The following is a 26,609-nucleotide window of genomic DNA, read 5'->3' as shown; positions in this document are numbered from 1 at the left end:
TCTGACCCCAGGAGCTGACACTCTAATCTCCTATCACACACAGTGTACCATCACTCCCATCATCTCCCAGGTGCAGGATTCCTTACAATGTTTCCATCTCTTTCGCAGCTAATGAAGTATCACCCTGTATCCGATCTCATCCACCTCCCCCCTCATTAGCTGCAGAATATTCTGGGTATTAATATACAATATACTTATGTGACATCATCGCATCCTGAACTGCGGAGAGTAAAGAAGGCACACAGGAAAGGCTTAGATACATTGGCTTAGCAGACGGTATCACACATGGTAGGATTAGATACAGAGGCTAAACAGACAGGATTGTGGTGTCCCACAATTAGTGTTCTATGCACCTGTCACAAAGTCCTCACTTCAGGATAAGCGGTGAATGAGGTATTCTAGAGTTTCACCACTAGGTGTCAGTGTTTCTTTTACTTATGTGTTGCACGGCTGTAGGAAGTGATGGGTTAAATGTTTCTGATATACCATGTGTTTACTGATGACCAATAGGAGGTGCCTTCTCTTTCTCAGCCTATCCTGACTCTCTACACACACTCGCCCCCTGTAGGAGGAGATAGCCAGCACCCTCTGGGAGGAAGTACACAGGGTAGGTGAGTCTAGTCACCAGTGTGAACAGATGCAGCTAGGGACCAGCAGTTCTTTCACTATGACTATTATATCTATTATGCAGTGCTAAGCAGACCCAAGGGAGAGGTCACCAAGGAACACCCTGACCCACCCAGGAACCTGTCACAACAGAGCAGGGCAGTATCCTAATAACAGAGGAACTAGCCTCTATAGGACAAAGCAGCAAGTATAGGAGGCCTACGTATCCTATCGTGCAGTGCAGGTAACTGGGAAACCTCAGAAACCTAGCTACACCCAGAAAACCACTGCTGGGGCTTGTAGTACCCTGTACTATACTGTAAGAGCGGTCACACTGTGGTGTATATACTGTAAGAGCGGTCACACTATGGTGTATATACTGTAAGAGCGGTCACACTGTGGTGTATATACTGTAGGAGCGGTCACACTATGGAGTATATACTGTAGGAGCGGTCACACTATGGTGTATATACTGTAAGAGCGGTCACACTATGGTGTATATACTGTAAGAGCGGTCACACTATGGAGTATATACTGTAAGAGCAGTCACACTATGGGGTATATACTGTAAGAGCGGTCACACTATGGTGTATATACTGTAAGAGCGGTCACACTATGGTGTATATACTGTAAGAGCGGTCACACTATGGGGTATATACTGTAAGAGCGGTCACACTATGGTGTATATACTGTAAGAGCGGTCACACTATGGGGTATATACTGTAAGAGCGGTCACACTATGGTGTATATACTGTAAGAGCGGTCACACTATGGGGTATATACAGTAAGAGCGGTCACACTATGGTGTATATACTGTAAGAGCGGTCACACTATGGGGTATATACTGTAAGAGCGGTCACACTATGGGGTATATACTGTAGGAGCGGTCACACTATGGTGTATATACTGTAAGAGCGGTCACACTATGGTGTATATACTGTAAGAGCGGTCACACTATGGGGTATATACTGTAAGAGCGGTCACACTATGGTGTATATACTGTAAGAGCGATCACACTATGGGGTATATACTGTAAGAGCGGTCACACTATGTGGTATATATTGTAAGAGCGGTCACACTATGGTGTATATACTGTAAGAGCGGTCACACTATGGTGTATATACTGTAGGAGCGGTCACACTATGGTATATACTGTAAGAGCGGTCACACTATGGTGTATATACTGTAAGAGCGGTCACACTATGGGGTATATACTGTAAGAGCGGTCACACTATGGAGTATATACTGTAGGAGCGGTCACACTATGGTGTATATACTGTAAGAGCGGTCACACTATGGGGTATATACTGTAAGAGCGGTCACACTATGGGGTATATACTGTAAGAGCGGTCACACTATGGGGTATATACTGTAAGAGCGGTCACACTATGGGGTATATACTGTAAGAGCGGTCACACTATGGTGTATATACTGTAGGAGCGGTCACACTATGGAGTATATACTGTAGGAGCGGTCACACTATGGTGTATATACTGTAAGAGCGGTCACACTATGGGGTATATACTGTAAGAGCGGTCACACTATGGTGTATATACTGTAAGAGCGGTCACACTATGGGGTATACACTGTAAGAGCGGTCACACTATGGGGTATATACTGTAAGAGCGGTCACACTATGGGGTATATACTGTAAGAGCGGTCACACTATGGAGTATATACTGTAGGAGCGGTCACACTATGGGGTATATACTGTAAGAGCGGTCACACTATGGTGTATATACTGTAAGAGCGGTCACACTATGGGGTATATACTGTAAGAGCGGTCACACTATGGGGTATATACTGTAAGAGCGGTCACACTATGGGGTGTATATACTGTAGGAGCGGTCACACTATGGGGTATATACTGTAGGAGCGGTCACACTATGGGGTATATACTGTAAGAGCGGTCACACTATGGGGTATATACTGTAAGAGCGGTCACACTATGGTGTATATACAGTAAGAGCGGTCACACTATGGTGTATATACTGTAAGAGCGGTCACACTATGGGGTATACACTGTAAGAGCGGTCACACTATGGGGTATACACTGTAAGAGCGGTCACACTATGGGGTATATACTGTAAGAGCGGTCACACTATGGGGTATATACTGTAAGAGCGGTCACACTATGGTGTATATACTGTAGGAGCGGTCACACTATGGGGTATATACTGTAAGAGCGGTCACACTATGGGGTATATACTGTAAGAGCGGTCACACTATGGTGTATATACTGTAAGAGCGGTCACACTATGGTGTATATACTGTAAGAGCGGTCACACTATGGTGTATATACTGTAAGAGCGGTCACACTATGGTGTATATACTGTAGGAGCGGTCACACTATGGGGTATATACTGTAAGAGCGGTCACACTATGGTGTATATACTGTCAGAGCGGTCACACTATGTGTATATACTGTAAGAGCGGTCACACTATGGGGTATATACTGTAAGAGCGGTCACACTATGGGGTATATACTGTAAGAGCGGTCACACTATGGTGTATATACTGTAAGAGCGGTCACACTATGGGGTATATACTGTAGGAGCGGTCACACTATGGTGTATATACTGTAAGAGCGGTCACACTATGGTGTATATACTGTAAGAGCGGTCACACTATGGGGTATATACTGTAAGAGCGGTCACACTATGGTGTATATACTGTAAGAGCGGTCACACTATGGTGTATATACTGTAGGAGCGGTCACACTATGGTGTATATACTGTAAGAGCGGTCACACTATGGTGTATATACTGTAAGAGGGGTCACACTATGGTGTATATACTGTAGGAGCGGTCACACTATGGGATATATACTGTAGGAGCGGTCACACTATGGGATATATACTGTAAGAGCGGTCACACTATGGTGTATATACTGTAAGAGCGGTCACACTATGGTATATATACTGTAAGAGCGGTCACACTATGGGGTGTATATACTGTAAGAGCGGTCACACTATGGTGTATATACTGTAAGAGCGGTCACACTGTGGTGTATATACTGTAAGGGCGGTCACACTATGGGGTATATACTGTAAGAGCGGTCACACTATGGAGTATATACTGTAAGAGCGGTCACACTATGGTGTATATACTGTAAGAGCGGTCACACTATGGTGTATATACTGTAAGAGCGGTCACACTATGGGGTATATACTGTAAGAGCGGTCACACTATGGTGTATATACTGTAAGAGCGGTCACACTATGGTGTATATATACTGTAAGAGCGGTCACACTATGGTGTATATACTGTAAGAGCGGTCACACTATGGTGTATATACTGTAAGAGCGGTCACACTATGGGGTATATACTGTAGGAGCGGTCACACTATGGGGTATATACTGTAAGAGAAGTCACACTATGGGGTATATACTGTAAGAGCGGTCACACTATGGAGTATATACTGTAAGAGCGGTCACACTATGGGGTATATACTGTAAGAGCGGTCACACTATGGGGTATATACTGTAAGAGCGGTCACACTATGGTGTATATACTGTAGGAGCGGTCACACTGTGGGGTATATACTGTAAGAGCGGTCACACTATGGGGTGTATATACTGTAAGAGCGGTCACACTATGTGTATATACTGTAAGAGCGGTCACACTATGGTATATATACTGTAAGAGCGGTCACACTATGGAGTATATACTGTAAGAGCGGTCACACTATGGGGTATATACTGTAAGAGCGGTCACACTATGGGGTATATACTGTAAGAGCGGTCACACTATGGGGTATATACTGTAAGAGCGGTCACACTATGGGGTATATACTGTAAGAGCGGTCACACTATGGTGTATATACTGTAAGAGCGGTCACACTGGGGTGTATATACTGTAAGAGCGGTCACACTATGGTGTATATACTGTAAGAGCGGTCACGCTGTGGTGTATATACTGTAAGAGCGGTCACACTATGGAGTATATACTGTAAGAGCGGTCACACTATGGTGTATATACTGTAAGAGCGGTCACACTGTGGTGTATATACTGTAAGAGCGGTCACACTATGGTGTATATACTGTAAGAGCGGTCACACTGTGGTGTATATACTGTAAGAGCGGTCACACTATGGGGTATATACTGTAAGAGCGGTCACACTATGGGGTATATACTGTAGGAGCGGTCACACTATGGGGTATATACTGTAAGATCGGTCACACTATGGGGTATATACTGTAAGAGCGGTCACACTATGGGGTATATACTGTAAGAGCGGTCACACTATGGTGTATATACTGTAAGAGCGGTCACACTATGGGGTATATACTGTAAGAGCGGTCACACTATGGGGTATATACTGTAAGAGCGGTCACACTATGGGGTATATACTGTAAGAGCGGTCACACTATGGGGTATATACTGTAAGAGCGGTCACACTATGGGGTATATACTGTAAGAGCGGTCACACTATGGTGTATATACTGTAGGAGCGGTCACACTATGGTGTATATACTGTAGGAGCGGTCACACTATGGTGTATATACTGTAAGAGCGGTCACACTATGGGGTATATACTGTAGGAGTGGTCACACTATGGTGTATATACTGTAAGAGCGGTCACACTATGGGGTATATACTGTAGGAGCGGTCACACTATGGGGTATATACTGTAAGAGCGGTCACACTATGGCGTATATACTGTAAGAGCGGTCACACTATGGGGTATATACTGTAGGAGCGGTCACACTATGGGGTATATACTGTAAGAGCGGTCACACTATGGGGTATATATACTGTAAGAGCGGTCACACTATGGCGTATATACTGTAAGAGCGGTCACACTATGGGGTATATACTGTAGGAGCGGTCACACTATGGTGTATATACTGTAGGAGCGGTCACACTATGGGGTGTTTTCTATTCTCAGACACCTACCACTGTGTGATGCTATTTTGGACGGGGCGCCTGTCGGCAGCAGATGGAGCGCTCTCTATACAGGACGCAGGAGCTCGGGGTTCTGGGTAAATAAGCTCTGGATGAGGCGATCACGACTTTTGTATTTGGAGAAAGTTCTATTGTGCGGCAGAGAATAAAAGGCGCTTGATGCCCACACAACATCGCAACGTCAGCACCGCACCTGCCACCTGCAGGGACATCTCTCAGATACCGAAAACATCTTCTGTAAGATTACATCCGCCCTAAGGCCTCAAATCACGTCGGAACCCAAGAGGAGGCTGCACTGAGCATCAATGATAACGCATCTCTGTAATACCGCAATACAGCTATCCCAACCGTGTAATACCGCAATACAGCTATCCCAACCGTGTAATACCGCAATACAGCTATCCCGCCTGTGTAATACCGCAATACAGCTATCCCAACCGTGTAATACCGCAATACAGGTATCCCAACCGTGTAATACCGCAATACAGCTATCCCAACCGTGTAATACCGCAATACAGCTATCCCAACCGTGTAATACCGCAATACAGCTATCCCAACCGTGTAATACCGCAATACAGCTATCCCAACCGTGTAATACCGCAATACAGCTATCCTAACCGTGTAATACCGCAATACAGCTATGCCAACCGTGTAATACCGCAATACAGCTATCCCAACCGTGTAATACCGCAATACAGCTATGCCAACCGTGTAATACCGCAATACAGCTATCCCAACCGTGTAATACCGCAATATAGCTATCCTAACCGTGTAATACCGCAATACAGCTATCCTAACCGTGTAATACCGCAATACAGCTATCCTAACCGTGTAATACCGCAATACAGCTATCCTAACCGTGTAATACCGCAATACAGCTATGCCAACCGTGTAATACCGCAATACAGCTATCCTAACCGTGTAATACCGCAATACAGCTATCCTAACCGTGTAATACCGCAATACAGCTATGCCAACCGTGTAATACCGCAATACAGCTATCCTAACCGTGTAATACCGCAATACAGCTATCCCAACCGTGTAATACCGCAATACAGCTATCCCAACCGTGTAATACCGCAATACAGCTATGACCCCACTGTTTGTATGTAACATCCATTATATACATAGGCCGACAATTCCATCCATAACATATAGTAATCAGAAAGTACTGGGAGAGGAAGGTGGGATCACGGCCAGCGGAGGGGATAGAGAGGACTGTGCAGCTGTAACTGTATGACCGCACAGTTCTCTCTATGATCATAGAGATGGGTGCAGGGAGGGGATAGAGAGGACTGTGCAGCTCTATCTGTATGACCACACTGTTCTCTCTATGATCATAGAGATGAGTGCAGGGAGGGGATAGAGAGGACTGTGCAGCTGTAACTGTATGACCGCACAGTTCTCTCTATGATCATAGAGATGGGTGCAGGGAGGGGATAGAGAGGACTGTGCAGCTCTATCTGTATGACCACACTGTTCTCTCTATGATCATAGAGATGAGTGCAGGGAGGGGATAGAGAGCACTGTGCAGCTGTGATAAGTGTTGACTTCCCTCTGGATCAGTGATTATTGTACATGTTATATATTCGCGCTCTTGTTCATCGTCGGCCGCCATCTTTTCTGTACAGGGGCGTAACTAGAAATAGCCGGGCCCCATAGCAACCTTCTGATTGGTTGTCATAACTGAGTGCTCCTTTACAGCACAGATCCAGGGAGTCCTGCTCGGTGACAGCTTAGGGGGCCCCTGAGCTTATATTACTCTTATTAGTGACCTCTGACCTTATATTACTCTATTATTAGTGACCTCTGACCTTTAATACTCTATTATTAGTGACCTCTAACCTTATATTACTCTTATTAGTGACCTCTGACCTTATATTACTCTTATTAGTGACCTCTGACCTTATATTACTCTTATTAGTGACCTCTGACCTTATATTACTCTCTTATTAGTGACCTCTGACCTTATATTACTCTTATTAGTGACCTCTGACCTTATATTACTCTCTTATTAGTGACCTCTGACCTTATATTACTCTTATTAGTGACCTCCGACCTTATATTACGCTATTATTAGTGACCTCTGACCTTATATTACACTGATATCTGAATCATCTCCATCTATACTGAGGCAGAAAATACAGAACAGGAAAGAGTTAAAGTCGACGGATCCTGCCGATTATCACGGTATCAGATTCCTCCGCACCTACAGAATATATATAGAGAGGTGCGAATCACCTAGGAAACCGCATCCAGATGTATCCGAAGAACGACTCACTGCTCCAGAACCTCAGCTGTGAGAATGACCGACTGCAGACACACTGCTCCAGAACCTCAGCTGTGAGAATGACCGACTGCAGACACACTGCTCCAGAACCTCAGCTGTGAGAATGACCCACCGCAGACTCACTGCTCCAGAACCTCAGCTGTGAGAATGACCGACTGCAGACACACTGCTCCAGAACCTCAGCTGTGAGAATGACCCACCGCAGACTCACTGCTCCAGAACCTCAGCTGTGAGAATGACCCACCGCAGACACACTGCTCCAGAACCTCAGCTGTGAGAACGACCCACAGCAGACACACTGCTCCAGAACCTCAGCTGTGAGAATGACCCACTGCAGACACACTGCTCCAGAACCTCAGCTGTGAGAATGACCCACTGCAGACACACTGCTCCAGAACCTCAGCTGTGAGAACGACCCACTGCAGACACACTGCTCCAGAACCTCATCTGTGTGAACGACCCACTGCAGACACACTGCTCCAGAACCTCAGCTGTGAGAACGACCCACCGCAGACACACTGCTCCAGAACCTCAGATGTGAGAACGACCCACTGCAGACACACTGCTCCAGAACCTCATCTGTGTGAACGACCCACTGCAGACACACTGCTCCAGAACCTCAGCTGTGAGAACGACCCACCGCAGACTCACTGCTCCAGAACCTCAGCTGTGAGAATGACTCACAGCACACACTGCTCCAGAATCTCAGCTGTGAGAACGACCGACAGCAGACACACTGCTCCAGAACCTCAGCTGTAAAAACGCCCCACCGCAGACTCACTGTTCCAGAACCTCAGCTGTGAGAACGACCCACAGCAGACTCACTGCTCCAGAACCTCAGCTGTGAGAACGACCCACCGCAGACTCACTGCTCCAGAACCTCAGCTGTGAGAACGACCACCGCAGACTCACTGCTCCAGAACCTCAGCTGTGAGAACGACCACCGCAGACACACTGCTCCAGAACCTCAGCTGTGAGAATGACCCACTGCAGACACACTGCTCCAGAACCTCAGCTATGAGAACATCCACCGCAGACTCACTGCTTTAGAACCTCAGCTGTGAGAACGACCACCGCAGACACACTGCTCCAGAACCTCAGCTGTGAGAATGACCCACCGCAGACACACTGCTCCAGAACCTCAGCTGTAAGAACGCCCAATCGCAGACTCACTGCTCCAGAACCTCAGCTGTAAGAACGCCCAATCGCAGACACACTGCTCCAGAACCTCAGCTGTGAGAACGACCCACAGCAGACTCACTGCTCCAGAACCTCATCTGTGAGAACGACCACCGCAAACACACTGCTCCAGAACCTCAGCTGTGAGAACGACCCACTGCAGACACACTGCTCCAGAACCTCATCTGTGTGAACGACCCACTGCAGACACACTGCTCCAGAACCTCAGCTGTGAGAACGACCCACCGCAGACACACTGCTCCAGAACCTCAGCTGTGAGAACGACCCACTGCAGACACACTGCTCCAGAACCTCATCTGTGTGAACGACCCACTGCAGACACACTGCTCCAGAACCTCAGCTGTGAGAACGACCCACCGCAGACTCACTGCTCCAGAACCTCAGCTGTGAGAATGACTCACAGCACACACTGCTCCAGAATCTCAGCTGTGAGAACGACCGACAGCAGACACACTGCTCCAGAACCTCAGCTGTGAGAATGACCCAAAGCAGACTCACTGCTCCAGAACCTCAGCTGTAAGAATGACCCACCGCAGACACACTGTTCCAGAACCTCAGCTGTGAGAACGACCCACAGCAGACTCACTGCTCCAGAACCTCAGCTGTGAGAACGACCCACCGCAGACTCACTGCTCCAGAACCTCAGCTGTGAGAACGACCACCGCAGACTCACTGCTCCAGAACCTCAGCTGTGAGAACGACCACCGCAGACACACTGCTCCAGAACCTCAGCTATGAGAACATCCACCGCAGACTCACTGCTTTAGAACCTCAGCTGTGAGAACGACCACCGCAGACACACTGCTCCAGAACCTCAGCTGTGAGAATGACCCACCGCAGACACACTGCTCCAGAACCTCAGCTGTAAGAACGCCCAATCGCAGACTCACTGCTCCAGAACCTCAGCTGTAAGAACGCCCAATCGCAGACACACTGCTCCAGAACCTCAGCTGTGAGAACGACCCACAGCAGACTCACTGCTCCAGAACCTCAGCTGTGAGAACGACCACCGCAGACTCACTGCTCCAGAACCTCAGCTGTGAGAATGACCCACAACAGACACACTGCTCCAGAACCTCAGCTGTGAGAATGACCAGTGCAGACTCACTGCTCCAGAACCTCAGCTGTGAGAACGGCCAGTGCAGACTCACTGCTCCAGAACCTCAGCTGTAAGAATGCCCCACCGCAGACACACGGCTCCAGAACCTCAGCTGTGAGAACATCCACCTCAGACTCACTGCTCCAGAACCTCAGCTGTGAGAACGACTCACAGCAGACACACTGCTCCAGAACCTCAGCTGTGAGAACGACCAGTGCAGACTTACTGCTCCAGAACCTCAGCTGTAAGAATGTCCCACCGCAGACACACTGCTCCAGAACCTCAGCTGTAAAAACGCCCCCCGCAGTCGCTGCTCCAGAACCTCAGTTGTAAAAACAACCAGTGCAGTCTTACTGCTCCAGAACCTCAGCTGTAAGAATGTCCCACCGCAGACACACTGCTCCAGAACCTCAGCTGTAAGAACACCCCCCGCAGTCGCTGCTCCAGAACCTTAGTTGTGATAACGACGCACCACGGTTCATACATTGGCCATATCTGGACCCAATCCCCCAGAATTATCGGGGGGATATTGGGCTTTGTGGTCTCTACACAACTTGGGGGGCTGAGGGCTGGGACCCCCGTTCATGTCCTGTACTTGTCGGCCTCAGTACACTGCACACATGGGCCTTCTCTGTGCTGGAGAAACAGTGGGAGACCCCTTTATTATCAACACTTATGGTCTGTTTACACACAGATTTATCTGACAGATCTTTGAAGCCAAAGCCAGGAACAGACTATAAACAGGGAACGGATCATAAAGGAAAGACTGGAATCTCTTCCAGTTCCTGGCTTTGGCTTAAAAAATCTGTCAGATCAATCTCTCTGTGTAAAGGCACCATTAGGGTACTGTTACATGCAGCGATTTTTAACAATTACGATAAACGATTGCAAACCAGATTGTTTATCGTTAACCTGAAATCGTTCACCATATTACACAGAACGATGGTCGTTACTTACGATTGTTACTATGATCGTTTATTCCTTCTGATCCCGGCAAAACAATGAACAACGTGCAATTACACTGAACGATTAGTCAAAAAATTACGGAACTTGAGCGAACGAACGAACGTGGAATTATAGCGAACGATTAGCGATAATTTTAGGTTCAGATCTAAATCAACGATCAACGACATACGAACGGTTTTTCGATCGTTGCCTGCAATTACACAGAACGATTAACATTTAAGTTTGAACGATATAACGATTTTTCGTACGATAATTGTCCCGTGTAATAGGGCCCTTACAGGGGATCCATAGGCACCAACACTCCGAGGTCCCTCCTCATAGGGGATCCTTATGGCCGTCTCCAGTATACACCATAGATGTCTGACAGGAAGGCAGTAGGAGGACCCCCGCCTCCTGTATGTACAGTGTAGTTCACTGTGTCCCTTGTCTGGAAGCCACAAGATGTCCCCGGGAGGTGGAGGACTTTCCTGTAGTATCTAGGAGAGGCTTATCATCCAGAACACACAGGAAACCACAACATTATTCTTAGAAAACTCGCATCAGGGTTAAATATAGATCTAGAGAACCTGACCCCAAACCCTATCACCAACCCTGACCCCAATCCTGACCCCAAACCCTATCCCCAATCCTGACCCCAAACCCTATCACCAACCCTGACCCCAAACCCTATCCCTAATCCTGACCCCAAACCCTATCCCCAATCCTGACCCCAAACCCTATCGCCAACTCTGATCCCAAACCCTATCGCCAACCCTGACCCCAAACCCTATCGCCAACCCTGATCCCAAACCCTATCGCCAACCCTGACCCCAAACCCTATCGCCAACCCTAACCCCAAACCCTATCGCCAACCCTGACCCCAAACCATATCCCCAATCCTGACCCAAAACCCTATCACCAACCCTGACCCCCAACCCTAACTCCAAGCCTGACCCCCAACCCTGACCCCACCCCATATCTCCAACCCTAACTCTAAATATGACCCCCAAGCCTAACCCTATCACCAACACTAACTCCAACCCTGACCCCCAACACTAATTCCAACCCTGACCCCCAACCCAGACAATAACTCCAACCTGGACCCCAACCCTGACTCCAACCCTCTCCCCAGCCCGGGCCCTAAACCTAACCCTCTCCCCCGCCCATACCCTGACCCTAACGCCAACACTGACCCTAACTCCAAAACTAACCCCAACCAGTCCCCAACCTTAACTCCAACCCAAACCTTATGATAATCCTAACTATACATCTAGAGAGCCTGACTCCAACCCTAAACAGGCCCCAACACTAACCCCGACCTTAACTATAACACCAACCCTAAAACTATAAACACCAACACTAACCTCAACCCTAACACTAACCCCCAACCCAACATTACTACCAACACTAACCGCAACCCTAATACTAACCCCACAACCCAACAATACCCCCAACACTAACCCCAACCATAACACTAATCTCAACTCTAACACTATGCCCAACCCAACATTACTACCAACACTAACCCCAACCCTAATACTAACCCCACAACCCAACAATACCATCAACACTAACCCCAACCCTATGCCCAACCCAACATTACCAACACTAACCCCAACCCAACACTAACCCTAACACTAACCCCAACCCAACATTACCAACACTAACCCCAACCCTAATACTAACCCCAACCCAACATTACCACCAACACTTACCCCAGCTATAACACCAACACTAACACTAATCCCCAACCCTTACACTAACCCCCAACCCAACATTACTACCAACACTAACCCCAACCCTAACACTATGCCCAACCCAAAATTACCACCAACACTAACCCCAAAACTATGCCCAACCAAACATTACCACCAACACTAACCCCAACCCTAATACTAACCCCCAACACTAAGCCCAGCTATAACACCAACACTAACCCCAGCCCTAACACTAATCCCTAACCCTAACCGCAAACCCTAATACTAACCCCCAACACTAACCCCAACCCTAACACTAACACTAATCCCCAACCCTAACACTAATCCCCAACCCTAACACTAACCCCACCCCTAATACTAACCCCTAACACTAACCCAAACCCTAACACATACCCTAACACTAACCCCCAACCCTAACCCCACCGCTAACACTAATCCCCAACCCTAACACTAATCCCACTCCTAACACTAATCCCCAATCCAAATTATAATCCCAACCCTAACACTAATCCCCAAACCTAACACCATGCCCGACCAAACACTAACCCCAAACCTAACACTAATCCCAACCCTAACACTAACCCTAACACCAACACTAACCCCAACCCTAACACTAACCTCAACACTACACTACCGCCAAATCTAACCCTAACACTAACCTCCAACCCTAACATAATCCCCAACCCTAAAACTAACCCCAACCCTAACACTGATCCCCAACCCTAACCCCCAACCCTAACACTAATCCCCAACCCTAACACTAACCCTAACCCCAACCCTAACACTAACCCCAATGCTAACACTAACCCCCAACCCTAACACTAACCCCCAACCCTAACTCCACCGCTAACACTAACCCCCAAGCCTAACCCCACCGCTAACACTAATCCCCAACCCTTACACCCAACCCTAACACTAATCCCACTCCTAACACTAATCCCCAATCCAAATTATAATCCCAACCCTAACACCATGCCCGACCAAACACTAACCCCAAACCTAACACTAATATTAACCCTAACACTAACCCTAATCCCAACCCTAACACTAACCTCAACCCTAACACTAACCTCAACCCTAACACTAACCTCCATCCCTAACACTAACCCCCAACCCTAACACTAACCCCCAACCCTAACACTAACCTCAACCCAACACTACCGCCAACACTAAACCCAACCCAAACCCCCAATTCTAACACTAACCCCGAACCCTTACACTAACCTCAACCCTAATCCCAACCCTAACACTAACCTCCAACCCTAACACTAACCCCAACCCTAACACAACCCCCAACCCTAACACAACCCCCAACCCTAAGGGTATATTCACATGGTCTCGCAGCGAGATTCTCGCTGCGAGACCGGCAGGTCCTGGCAGTTCCCACAAACTATATACTCGCTGCAGTCTGAACGACCGCAGAGAGTATGTAATTCTGCTGCCCTTAACCCCTTCTGCTCCCGGCCGGCTCCCCCACTGTAAGCATACATTACCTGTCCTCGCTGCACGGGCCCGGTGTCCTGCTCTCCTGTCCGGCCAATCAGCGGCTGCGGCTGGGCAACACACTGATTGGCCGAGCGGAAGAGCAGGACGCCGAACCCGTGCAGCGAGGACAGGTAATGTATGCTTACAGCGGGGGAGCCGGCCGGGAGCAGAAGGGGTTAAGGGCAGCAGAATTACATATTCGCTGCGGTCGTTCGGACCGCAGCTAGTATATAGTTTGTGGGAACTGCCAGGACCTGCCGGTCTCGCAGCGAGAATCTCGCTGCGAGACCGTTCGTGTGCATATACCCTAAAACTAACCCTAACACTGATCCCCAACCCTAACACTAATCCCCAACCCTAACACTAACCCCCAACCCTAACCCCACTCCTAACACTAATCCCCGTTCCAATTTAAAATCCCAACCCTAACACTAATCCCCAAACCTAACACCATGCCCGACCAAACACTAACCCCAAACCTAACACTAATCCCAACCCTAACACTAATCCCAACCCTAACACTAACCCTAACACTAATCCCAACCCTAACACTAACCCCCAACCCTAACACTAACCCCCAACCCTAACCCCACCGCTAACACTAATCCCCAACCCTAACACTAACCCCCAACCCTAACCCCACCGCTAACACTAATCCCCAACCCTAACACCCAACCCTAACACTAATCCCACTCCTAACACTAATTCCCAATCCAAATTATAATCCCAACCCTAACACTAATCCCCAACCCTAACACCATGCCCGACCAAACACTAACCCCAAACCTAACACTACTACTAACCCTAACACTTATCCCAACCCTAACACTAACCCTAATCCCAACCCTAACACTAACCCTAATCCCAACCCTAACACTAACCTCAACCCTAACACTAACCTCCAACCCTAACCCCCAACCCTAACACTAACCCCCAACCCTAACACTAAACCCAACCCAAACCCCCAATTCTAACACTAACCCCAACCCTAATCCCAACCCTAACACTAACCTCCAACCCTAACACAATCCCCAACCCTAACACAATCCCCAACCCTAAAACTAACCCTAACACTGATCCCCAACCCTAACACTAACCCCCAACCCTAACACTAATCCCACCACTAACACTAATCCCCAACCCTAACACTAATCCCACTCCTAATACTAATCCCCAATCCAAATTATAATCCCAACCCTAACACTAATCCCCAAACCTAACACCATGCCCGACCAAACACTAACCCCAAACCTAACACTAATCCCAACCCTAACACCAACACTAACCCTAACACTAATCCCAACCCTAACACTAACCCCCAACCCTAACACTAACCTCAACCCAACACTACCGCCAACACTAACCCTAACCTCCAACCCTAACCCCAACCCTTACACTAACCCCAACCCTAACACTGATCCCCAACCCTAATCCCCAACCCTAACACTAATCCCCGACCCTAACCCCCAACCCTAACACTAACCCCAATGCTAACACTAACCCCAACCCTAACACTAACCCCCAACACTAACCCAAACCCTAACACTTACCCCAACCCTAACCCCCACCCCTAACACTAACCCAAACCCTAACACTTACCCCAACCCTAACACTAACCCCCAACCCTAACCCCACCGCTAACACTAATCCCCAACCCTAACACCCAACCCTAACACTAATCCCACTCCTAACACTAATCCCCAATCCAAATTATAATCCCAACCCTAACACTAATCCCCAACCCTAACACCATGCCCGACCAAACACTAACCCCAAACCTAACACTAATACTAACCCTAACACTAATCCCAACCCTAACACTAACCTCAACCCTTACACTAACCTCCAACCCTAACACTAACCCCCAACCCTAACACTAACCCCCAACCCTTACACTAACCTCAACCCTAATCCCAACCCTAACACTGACCTCCAACCCTAACCTCAACCCTTACACTAACCCCAACCCTAACACAATCCCCAACCCTAACACTGATCCCTAACACTAATCCCCAACCCTAACACTAACCCCAACACTAACCCCAACCCTAACACTAACCCCAATGCTAACACTAACCCCAATGCTAACACTAACACTAACCCCCAACCCTAACACTAATCCCCAATCCAAATTATAATCCCAAACCCTAACACTTACCCCAACACTAACCCCCACCCCTAACACTAACCCCCAACCCAAACACTAACCCAAACCCTAACACTTACCCCAACCCTAACACTTACCCCAACACTAACCCCCAACCCTAACCCCACCGCTAACACTAATCCCCAACCCTAACACCCAACCCTAACACTAATCCCACTCCTAACACTAATCCCCAATCCAAATTATAATCCCAACCCTAACACTAATCCCCAACCCTAACACCATGCCCGACCAAACACTAACCCCAAACCTAACACTAATACTAACCCTAACACTAATCCCAACCCTAACACTAACCTCAACCCTAACACTAACCTCAACCCTAACACTAATCCCAACCCTAACACCAACACTAACCCTAACACTAATCCCAAACCTAACACTAACCTCAACCCTAACACTAACCTCCAACCCTAACAATAACCTCCAACCCTAACACTAACCCCCAACACTAACCTCAACCCAACACTACCGCCAACACTAAACCCAACCCAAACCCCCAATTCTAACACTAACCCCGAACCCTTACACTAACCTCAACCCTAATCCCAACCCTAACACTAACCTCCAACCCTAGCCCCAACCCTTACACTAACCCCAACCCTAACACTAATCCCTAACACTAACCCCCAACCCTAACACTAACCCCAATGCTAACACTAACCCTCAACCCTAACACTAACCCCACCGCTAACACTAATCCCCAACCCTAACACCCAACCCTAACCCCACTCCTAACACTAATCCCCAATCCAAATTATAATCCCAACCCTAACACTAATCCCCAACCCTAACACCATGCCCGACCAAACACTAACCCCAAACCTAACACCAACACTAACCCTAACACTAATCCCAACACTAACCTCAACCCTAACACTAACCCCAAACCCTAACACTAATCCCCAACCCTAACACTAATCCCCAACTCCAGCCCTAACACTATTCCCCAACCCCAACCCTAACACTAACCCCCAACCCTAACACTAACCCCAATCCTAACACTAACCCCAACCCTAACACTAATCCCCAGCCCTATCACTAATCCCCAACCCTAACCCCCAACCCTAACACTAACCCCAACCCTAACCCCCAACCCTAACACTAATCCCCAACTAATCCCACTAATCCCCAACCCCAGCCCTAACACTAACCCCAACCCTAACACTAATCCCCTAACTAATCACCAACTAATCCCCAACCCTAACACTAATCCCCAACCCTAACACTAGGGATTAGTGTTAGGGCTGGGCATTAATCCCTAACACTAATGCCCAGCCCTAACACTAAACCCTAACACTAATCCTCAACCCTAACACTAATCCTCAACCCTAACACTAATCCCCAACCCTAACACTAATCCCCAACCCTAACACTAATCCCCAACCCTAACACTAATCCCTAACACTAACCCAAACCCTAACACTTACCCCAATCCTAACACTAACCCCCAACGCTAACACTTACCCCAACCCTAACACTAACCCCAACCCTAACACTAATCCCCAACCCTAACACTAATCCCCAACCCTAACCCCCAACCTTAACACTAACCCCCAACCCTAACCCCAACCTTAACACTAACCCCCAACCCTAACCCCCAGCCCTAACACTAATCCCTAGCCCTAACACTAATCCCCAACCCTAACGCTAATCCCCAGCCCTAACGCTAATCCCCAACCCTAACACTTACCCTAACCCTTTCCCAACCCTAACACTAACCCCGACCCTAAAACTAACCCCAACCCTAACACTAACCCCAACCCTAACCCCCAACCCTAACACTAATCCCCAACCCTAACACTAATCCCCAACCCCAGCCCTAACACTAACCCCAACCCTAACACTAATCCCCAACTAATCCCCTAACTAATCACCAACTAATCCCCAACCCTAACACTAATCCCCAACCCTAACACTAATGCCCAGCCCTAACACTAAACCCTAACACTAATCCTCAACCCTAACACTAATCCTCAACCCTAACACTAATCCTCAACCCTAACACTAATCCCCAACCCTAACACTAATCCCCAACCCTAACACTAATCCCCAGCCCTAACACTAATCCCTAACACTAACCCAAACCCTAACACTTACCCCAATCCTAACACTAACCCCCAACGCTAACACTTACCCCAACCCTAACACTAACCCCAACCCTAACACTAACCCCCAACCTTAACACTAACCCCCAACCCTAACCCCAACCTTAACACTAACCCCCAACCTTAACACTAACCCCCAACCCTAACCCCCAGCCCTAACACTAATCCCCAGCCCTAACACTAATCCCCAACCCTAACGCTAATCCCCAACCCTAACCCCCAACCCTAACCCTTTCCCAACCCTAACACTAACCCCAACCCTAAAACTAACCCCAACCCTAAAACTAACCCCAACCCTAACACTAATCCCCAACCCTAACACTAACCCTAACACTAACCCCAACCCTAACACTAACCCCAACCCTAACACTAACCCCCTGACTGCCAGCAGATGTGACTGCTAAATGAACAGTAGGTGACTGTAAGCTGGGGGTGGATAAAGATGGTATAGGGGTTGACTAGATGGAACAGGAACTGGAGGTCCTCTATGTTTCTGGCCATTAAGCACTTTTGTAGCAATGACCCCCATTACTATAATACAACCTACTGGGAGCACCATGGGTTACACCACAGAGCCCAGCAATCCCAGAAAAATAACAATAATCTAGTAACATAATATCAACTCTAAGATGTATCCACCAGGCAGGAGGACCCCCCGGGGGGCTGATGTGATGGACGGTACCTGTAAGGGATCCAGTCAGACTGGTACTTAGAAGTCATTGCTCCTCACAGCCGAGGGCCTGGACCTCCAGCATAAGACAAGGCGAGCGGCGGTACAGACCCCATGCAGAGCTCTGCCATGTAGCCAGCAGCAGCATCCTCTGGAGCAGGAGGCACCTCAGGATGTGGATGAGCAGCGGTGCAGGAGCAGCAGAGCACAGTGCAGCACAGCAGGGTCTATCCAAGCAACATCACAACATCCTTCAGCCGAGAGCAATGCATGCTGCACCAAAGGCTGCCACTAAAGCCGCCTCCTGTCCTGGCCGCCCCCCTGGACGAGCTCAGCTGTGCCCCGCTGCAACATGGTGCTCCGTCCCCTTCACCTGCACAGCAGTAGCATTGAGTGTGTTCATGTAAGGAGCAGAGAGCAGCAGCAGCAGCAGCTCCACATCAGCAGCCAGACACAACCCCCAGTGATGTCATCTGCCAGTCACCAGCTGCCTGCAAAACCTGGGATGGAGCAGAGCTGAGCGAGCGCATGAAGCTGCAGGAGCAGCACAGGACCCCCCACTGTCCCCCAGGATAATGCATGAAGCTGCAGGAGCAGCACAGGACCCCCCACTGTCCCCCAGGATAATGCATGAAGCTGCAGGAGCAGCACAGGACCCCCCACTGTCCCCCAGGATAATGCATGAAGCTGCAGGAGCAGCACAGGACCCTCCACTGTCCCCCAGGATAATGCATGAAGCTGCAGGAGCAGCACAGGACCCCCCACTGTCCCCCAGGATAATGCATGAAGCTGCAGGAGCAGCACAGGAACCTCCACTGTCCCCCAGGATAATGCATGAAGCTGCAGGAGCAGCACAGGAACCTCCACTGTCCCCCAGGATAATGCATGAAGCTGCAGGAGCAGCACAGGAACCTCCACTGTCCCCCAGGATAATGCAAGAAGCTGCGGGAGCAGCACAGGAACCTCCACTGTCCCCCAGGATAATGCACGAAGCTGCAGGAGCAGCACAGGACCCTCCAGTATCCCCCAGGATAATGCATGAAGCTGCAGGAGCAGCACAGGACCCCCCACTGTCCCCCAGGATAATGCATGAAGCTGCAGGAGCAGCACAGGAACCTCCACTGTCCCCCAGGATAATGCATGAAGCTGCAGGAGCAGCACAGGAACCTCCACTGTCCCCCAGGATAATGCATGAAGCTGTGGAAGCAGCACAGGACCCCCCACTGTCCCCCAGGATAATGCAAGAAGCTGCAGGAGCAGCACAGGAACCTCCACTGTCCCCCAGGGTAATGCATGAAGCTTCAGGAGCAGCACAGGAACCTCCACTGTCCCCCAGGATAATGCAAGAAGCTGCAGGAGCAGCACAGGAACCTCCACTATCCCCCAGGGTAATGCATGAAGCTGCAGGAGCAGCACAGGAACCTCCACTGTCCCCCAGGGTAATGCATGAAGCTGCGGGAGCAGCACAGGAACCTCCACTGTCCCCCAGGATAATACATGAAGCTGCGGGGGAGCAGCACAGGACCCTCCACTGTCCCCCAGGATAATGCATGAAGCTGCGGGAGCAGCACAGGAACCTCCACTGTCCCCCAGGATAATGCATGAAGCTGCAGGAGCAGCACAGGAACCTCCACTGTCCCCCAGGATAATGCATGAAGCTGCAGGAGCAGCACAGGAACCTCCACTGTCCCCCAGGATAATGCACGAAGCTGCAGGAGCAGCACAGGAACCTCCACTGTCCCCCAGGATAATGCATGAAGCTGCGGGAGCAGCACAGGAACCTCCACTGTCCCCCAGGATAATACATGAAGCTGCGGGGGAGCAGCACAGGACCCTCCACTGTCCCCCAGGATAATGCATGAAGCTGCGGGAGCAGCACAGGAACCTCCACTGTCCCCCAGGATAATGCATGAAGCTGCGGGAGCAGCACAGGAACCTCCACTGTCCCCCAGGGTAATGCATGAAGCTGCGGGAGCAGCACAGGACCCTCCACTGTCCCCCAGGATAATGCATGAAGCTGCAGGAGCAGCACAGGAACCTCCACTGTCCCCCAGGATAATGCATGAAGCTGCAGGAGCAGCACAGGAACCTCCACTGTCCCCCAGGATAATACATGAAGCTGCAGGAGCAGCACAGGAACCTCCACTGTCCCCCAGGATAATGCATGAAGCTGCAGGAGCAGCACAGGAACCTCCACTGTCCCCCAGGATAATGCATGAAGCTGCAGGAGCAGCACAGGAACCTCCACTGTCCCCCAGGATAATACATGAAGCTGCGGGGGAGCAGCACAGGAACCTCCACTGTCCCCCAGGATAATACATGAAGCTGCGGGGGAGCAGCACAGGACCCTCCACTGTCCCCCAGGATAATGCATGAAGCTGCGGGAGCAGCACAGGACCCTCCAGTATCCCCCAGGATAATGCATGAAGCTGCGGGAGCAGCACAGGAACCTCCAGTATCCCCCAGGATAATGCATGAAGCTGCAGGAGCAGCACAGGAACCTCCACTGTCCCCCAGGATAATGCAAGAAGCTGCAGGAGCAGCACAGGACCCTCCACTGTCCCCCAGGATAATGCATGAAGCTGCAGGAGCAGCACAGGAACCTCCACTGTCCCCCAGGATAATACATGAAGCTGCGGGGGAGCAGCACAGGAACCTCCACTGTCCCCCAGGATAATGCATGAAGCTGCGGGGGAGCAGCACAGGACCCTCCAGTATCCCCCAGGATAATGCATGAAGCTGCGGGAGCAGCACAGGACCCCCCACTGTCCCCCAGGATAATGCATGAAGCTGCGGGAGCAGCACAGGAACCTCCACTGTCCCCCAGGATAATGCATGAAGCTGCGGGAGCAGCACAGGATCCCCAGGATAATGCATGCAGCCGCAGGGGAGCAGTACAGGACCCACAGGATAATGCATGATGCTGCAGGAGCAGCACAGGACCCCCCACTGTCCCCCAGGATGAGGTCCGGGGGACACATCAAAGGGCTATGGGGTCCGGGGGAGGAGGGGCACATGACAGGGCTATGGGGTCCAGGGGACACATCATAGGGCTATGGGGTCCGGGGGGGAAACATCACAGGGCTATGGGGTCACATAGGAGGACACATCACAGGGCTATGGGGTCCGGGGGGGAAACATCACAGGGCTATGGGGTCACATAGGAGGACACATCACAGGGCTATGGGGTCTGGGGGGACACATCACAGGGCTATGGGGTCACATAGGAGGACACATCACAGGGCTATGGGGTCACATAGGAGGACACATCACAGGGCTATGGGGTCACATAGAAGGTCACATCACAGGGCTATGGGGTCACATAGAAGGTCACATCACAGGGCTATGGGGTCACATAGAAGGTCACATCACAGGGCTATGGGGTCCGGGGGACACATCACAGGGCTATGGGGTCACATAGGAGGACACATCACAGGGCTATGGGGTCACATAGGAGGACACATCACAGGGCTATGGGGTCACATATGAGGACATATCACAGGGCTATGGGGTCACATAGGAGGACACATCACAGGGCTATGGGGTCACATATGAGGACACATCACAGGGCTATGGGGTCACATAGGAGGACACATCACAGGGCTATGGGGTCCGGGGGACACATCACAGGGCTATGGGGTCACATAGGAGGACACATCACAGGGCTATGGGGTCCGGGGGGACACATCACAGGGCTATGGGGTCACATAGGAGGACACATCACAGGGCTATGGGGTCACATAGGAGGACACATCACAGGGCTATGGGGTCACATAGGAGGACACATCACAGGGCTATGGGGTCTGGGGGGACACATCACAGGGCTATGGGGTCACATAGGAGGACACATCACAGGGCTATGGGGTCACATAGGAGGACACATCACAGGGCTATGGGGTCACATAGGAGGACACATCACAGGGCTATGGGGTCACATAGGAGGACACATCACAGGGCTATGGGGTCACATAGGAGGACACATCACAGGGCTATGGGATCACATAGGAGGACATATCACAGGGCTATGGGGTCACATAGGAGGACACATCACAGGGCTATGGGGTCACATAGGAGGACATATCACAGGGCTATGGGGTCACATAGGAGGACACATCACAGGGCTATGGGGTCCGGGGGGACACATCACAGGGCTATGGGGTCACATAGGAGGACACATCACAGGGCTATGGGGTCACATAGGAGGACATATCACAGGGCTATGGGGTCACATAGGAGGTCACATCACAGGGCTATGGGGTCACATAGGAGGACACATCACAGGGCTATGGGGTCACATAGGAGGACATATCACAGGGCTATGGGGTCACATAGGAGGACACACCGCACGGCTATGGGGTCACATGGGGGGGGGCAGACACTTTTGTGGTCGCTGATATTCCGTCTCTCGCAGTGATCTGTGACCCCTCAGGATTTATTACCTGTCAGTATCCGGGTGTGAGATATGGGGGGGAGGTGACAGGTGGGGGTGATGGGGAGGACATTGTGCGGGTGACGAACCCTTCTCTCCCTGAATAAGGAGGCCAGCTCGGGCCCCGGTTGTCATGGAGACATGTGTTATGAATCCTCCTCATCACCGGCCGTGGCTCGGCTGCTCATCGGCTGATTGCTCAGGTCCCCCCCCACCAGCAGAAGCATTATAATGTTATTACACTATATATTAGTATCATGCTATTACACTACCCGGGGGATCAGCTATATGGGCGCACACCCCATCTGGGACAGGAGAACAGACAATCTCCCACTGAAGGTGGTGATGAGCCAAACGTTGGCATGACGGTATATACAATATGGTGGTATGTACTATATGGTAGTATATACTATACTACATGGTGGTATATACTATATGGTGGTATATATTATATACGTTATGGTGGTGTATACTATACGGTTGTAAAAGCTATATGGTGGTAAATATATACTATTTGGTGGTATATACTATTTAAGATATAGTGGTATATACTATATTATATGTTGGTATATAATATATACGATATGGTGGTATATACTATATAAGATATGTGGTGGTATAAACTATATAGTGGTATTTACCATATGGTGATATACACAATATGCTATATGGTGGTATATACTATACACAATATGTTGGTATATCAACACTCCACATAATCTATATACGATATATGGTGGTATATACTATATGGTGGTATATATTATATATATAGGTGGTATATACTATATACGATATGCTGGTATATAATATATACAATAAGGTGGTATATCACCACTCCACATAATCTATATACGATATATGGTGGTATATACTATATGGTGGTATATATTATATATATAGGTGGTATATACTATATACGATATGCTGGTATATAATATATACAATAAGGTGGTATATCACCACTCCACATAATCTGTATCAGCAGCAGAACACAACTTCACTGTCCTTTTATCCAGGATCCCATGAAATAACTGCAATGTAATACTGATCTTATATACAGGTGGAGGATATGATGGAGTACAGGTGTAGGATATGATGGAGTGCAGGTGGAGGATGTGATGGAGTACAGGTGTAGGATATGATGGAGTACAGGTGTAGGATATGATGGAGTACAGGTGTAGGATATGATGGAGTACAGGTGTAGGATATGATGGAGTACAGGTGTAGGATATGATGGAGTACAGGTGTAGGATGTGATGGAGTGCAGGTGTAGGATATGATGGAGTGCAGGTGTAGGATATGATGGAGTACAGGTGTAGGATATGATGGAGTACAGGTGTAGGATATGATGGAGTACAGGTGTAGGATATGATGGAGTACAGGTGTAGGATATGATGGAGTACAGGTGTAGGATATGATGGAGTACAGGTGTAGGATATGATGGAGTACAGGTGTAGTATATAATATGACACAGCTGTAGGATATGATGGAGTACAGGTGTAGGATATGATGGAGTACAGGTGTAGGATATGATGGAGTGCAGGTGTAGGATATGATGGAGTGCAGGTGTAGGATATGATGGAGTACAGGTGTAGGATATGATGGAGTACAGGTGTAGGATATGATGGAGTACAGGTGTAGGATATGATGGAGTGCAGGTGTAGGATATGATGGAGTGCAGGTGTAGGATATGATGAGTACAGGTGTAGGATATGATGGAGTACAGGTGTATGATATGATGAAGTACAGTTGTAGTATATGATGGAGTACAGGTGTAGTATATGATGGAGTACAGGTGTAGGATATGATGAGTACAGGTGTAGGATATGATGGAGTACAGGTGTAGGATATGATGAGTACAGGTGTAGGATATGATGAGTACAGGTGTAGGATATGATTAAGTACAGGTGTAGGATATGATGGAGTACAGGTGTAGGATATGATGGAGTACAGGTGTAGGATATGATGAGTACAGGTGTAAGATATGATGGAGTACAGGTGTATGATATGATGGAGTACAGGTGTATGATATGATGAAGTACAGTTGTAGTATATGATGGAGTACAGGTGTAGTATATGATGGAGTACAGGTGTAGGATATGATGAGTACAGGTGTAGGATATGATGGAGTACAGGTGTATGATATGATGGAGTACAGGTGTAGGATATGATGAAGTACAGGTGTAGGATATGATGAGTACAGGTGTAGGATATGATGGAGTACAGGTGTATGATATGATGGAGTACAGGTGTATGATATGATGGAGTACAGGTGGAGGATATGATGGAGTACAGGTGGAGGATATGATGAGTACAGTTGGAGGATATGATGAGTACAGGTGTAGGATATGATTGAGTACAGGTGTAGGATATGATGGAGTACAGGTGTAGTATATGATGAGTACAGGTGTAGGATATGATGGAGTACAGGTGTAGGATATGATGGAGTACAGGTGTAGGATATGATGGAGTACAGGTGTAGGATATGATGGAGTACAGGTGTAGGATATGATGGAGTACAGGTGTAGGATATGATGTAGTACAGGTGTAGGATATGATGGAGTACAGGTGTAGGATATGATGGAGTACAGGTGTGGGATATGATGGAGTACAGGTGTAGGATATGATGGAGTACAGGTGTAGGATATGATGGAGTGCAGGTGTAGGATATGATGGAGTGCAGGTGTAGGATATGATGGAGTACAGGTGTAGGATATGATGGAGTACAGGTGTAGGATATGATGGAGTACAGGTGTAGGATATGATGGAGTACAGGTGTAGGATATGATGGATTACAGGTGTAGGATATGATGGAGTACAGGTGTAGGTCATGATGGAGTACAGGTGTAGGATATGATGGAGTACGGGTGTAGGATATGATGGAGTACAGGTGTAGGATATGATGGAGTACAGGTGTAGGATATGATGGAGTACAGGTGTAGGATATGATGGAGTACAGGTGTAGGATATGATGGAGTACAG

General features: G+C 48.9%; 1 protein-coding gene across 3 annotated transcripts in view; it reads right to left on the bottom strand.

Annotated features, from left to right (window-relative positions):
• The window catches only part of TUB (TUB bipartite transcription factor), a 73,576-nt gene that overhangs the window by 32,678 nt on the left and 14,289 nt on the right, over positions 1 to 26,609 (bottom strand). For 2 of the 3 annotated variants that reach the window (XM_069968015.1, XM_069968016.1), the window contains exon 1: positions 19,208 to 19,623. The exons of the other annotated variant lie outside the window; for it this stretch is intronic. In XM_069968015.1, coding sequence (XP_069824116.1) covers positions 19,208 to 19,245 — 38 coding nt within the window. In that variant the 5' untranslated portion in view covers positions 19,246 to 19,623. Of the gene's footprint in view, positions 1 to 19,207; positions 19,624 to 26,609 lie in introns of those variants that run through there. 3 annotated transcript variants of the gene reach the window in all.

This window comes from Dendropsophus ebraccatus, chromosome 4 (genome assembly GCF_027789765.1).
Source record: "Dendropsophus ebraccatus isolate aDenEbr1 chromosome 4, aDenEbr1.pat, whole genome shotgun sequence".
Lineage (NCBI taxonomy): Eukaryota > Metazoa > Chordata > Amphibia > Anura > Hylidae > Dendropsophus > Dendropsophus ebraccatus.
This window is presented reverse-complemented; position numbering and strand designations above follow the sequence as displayed.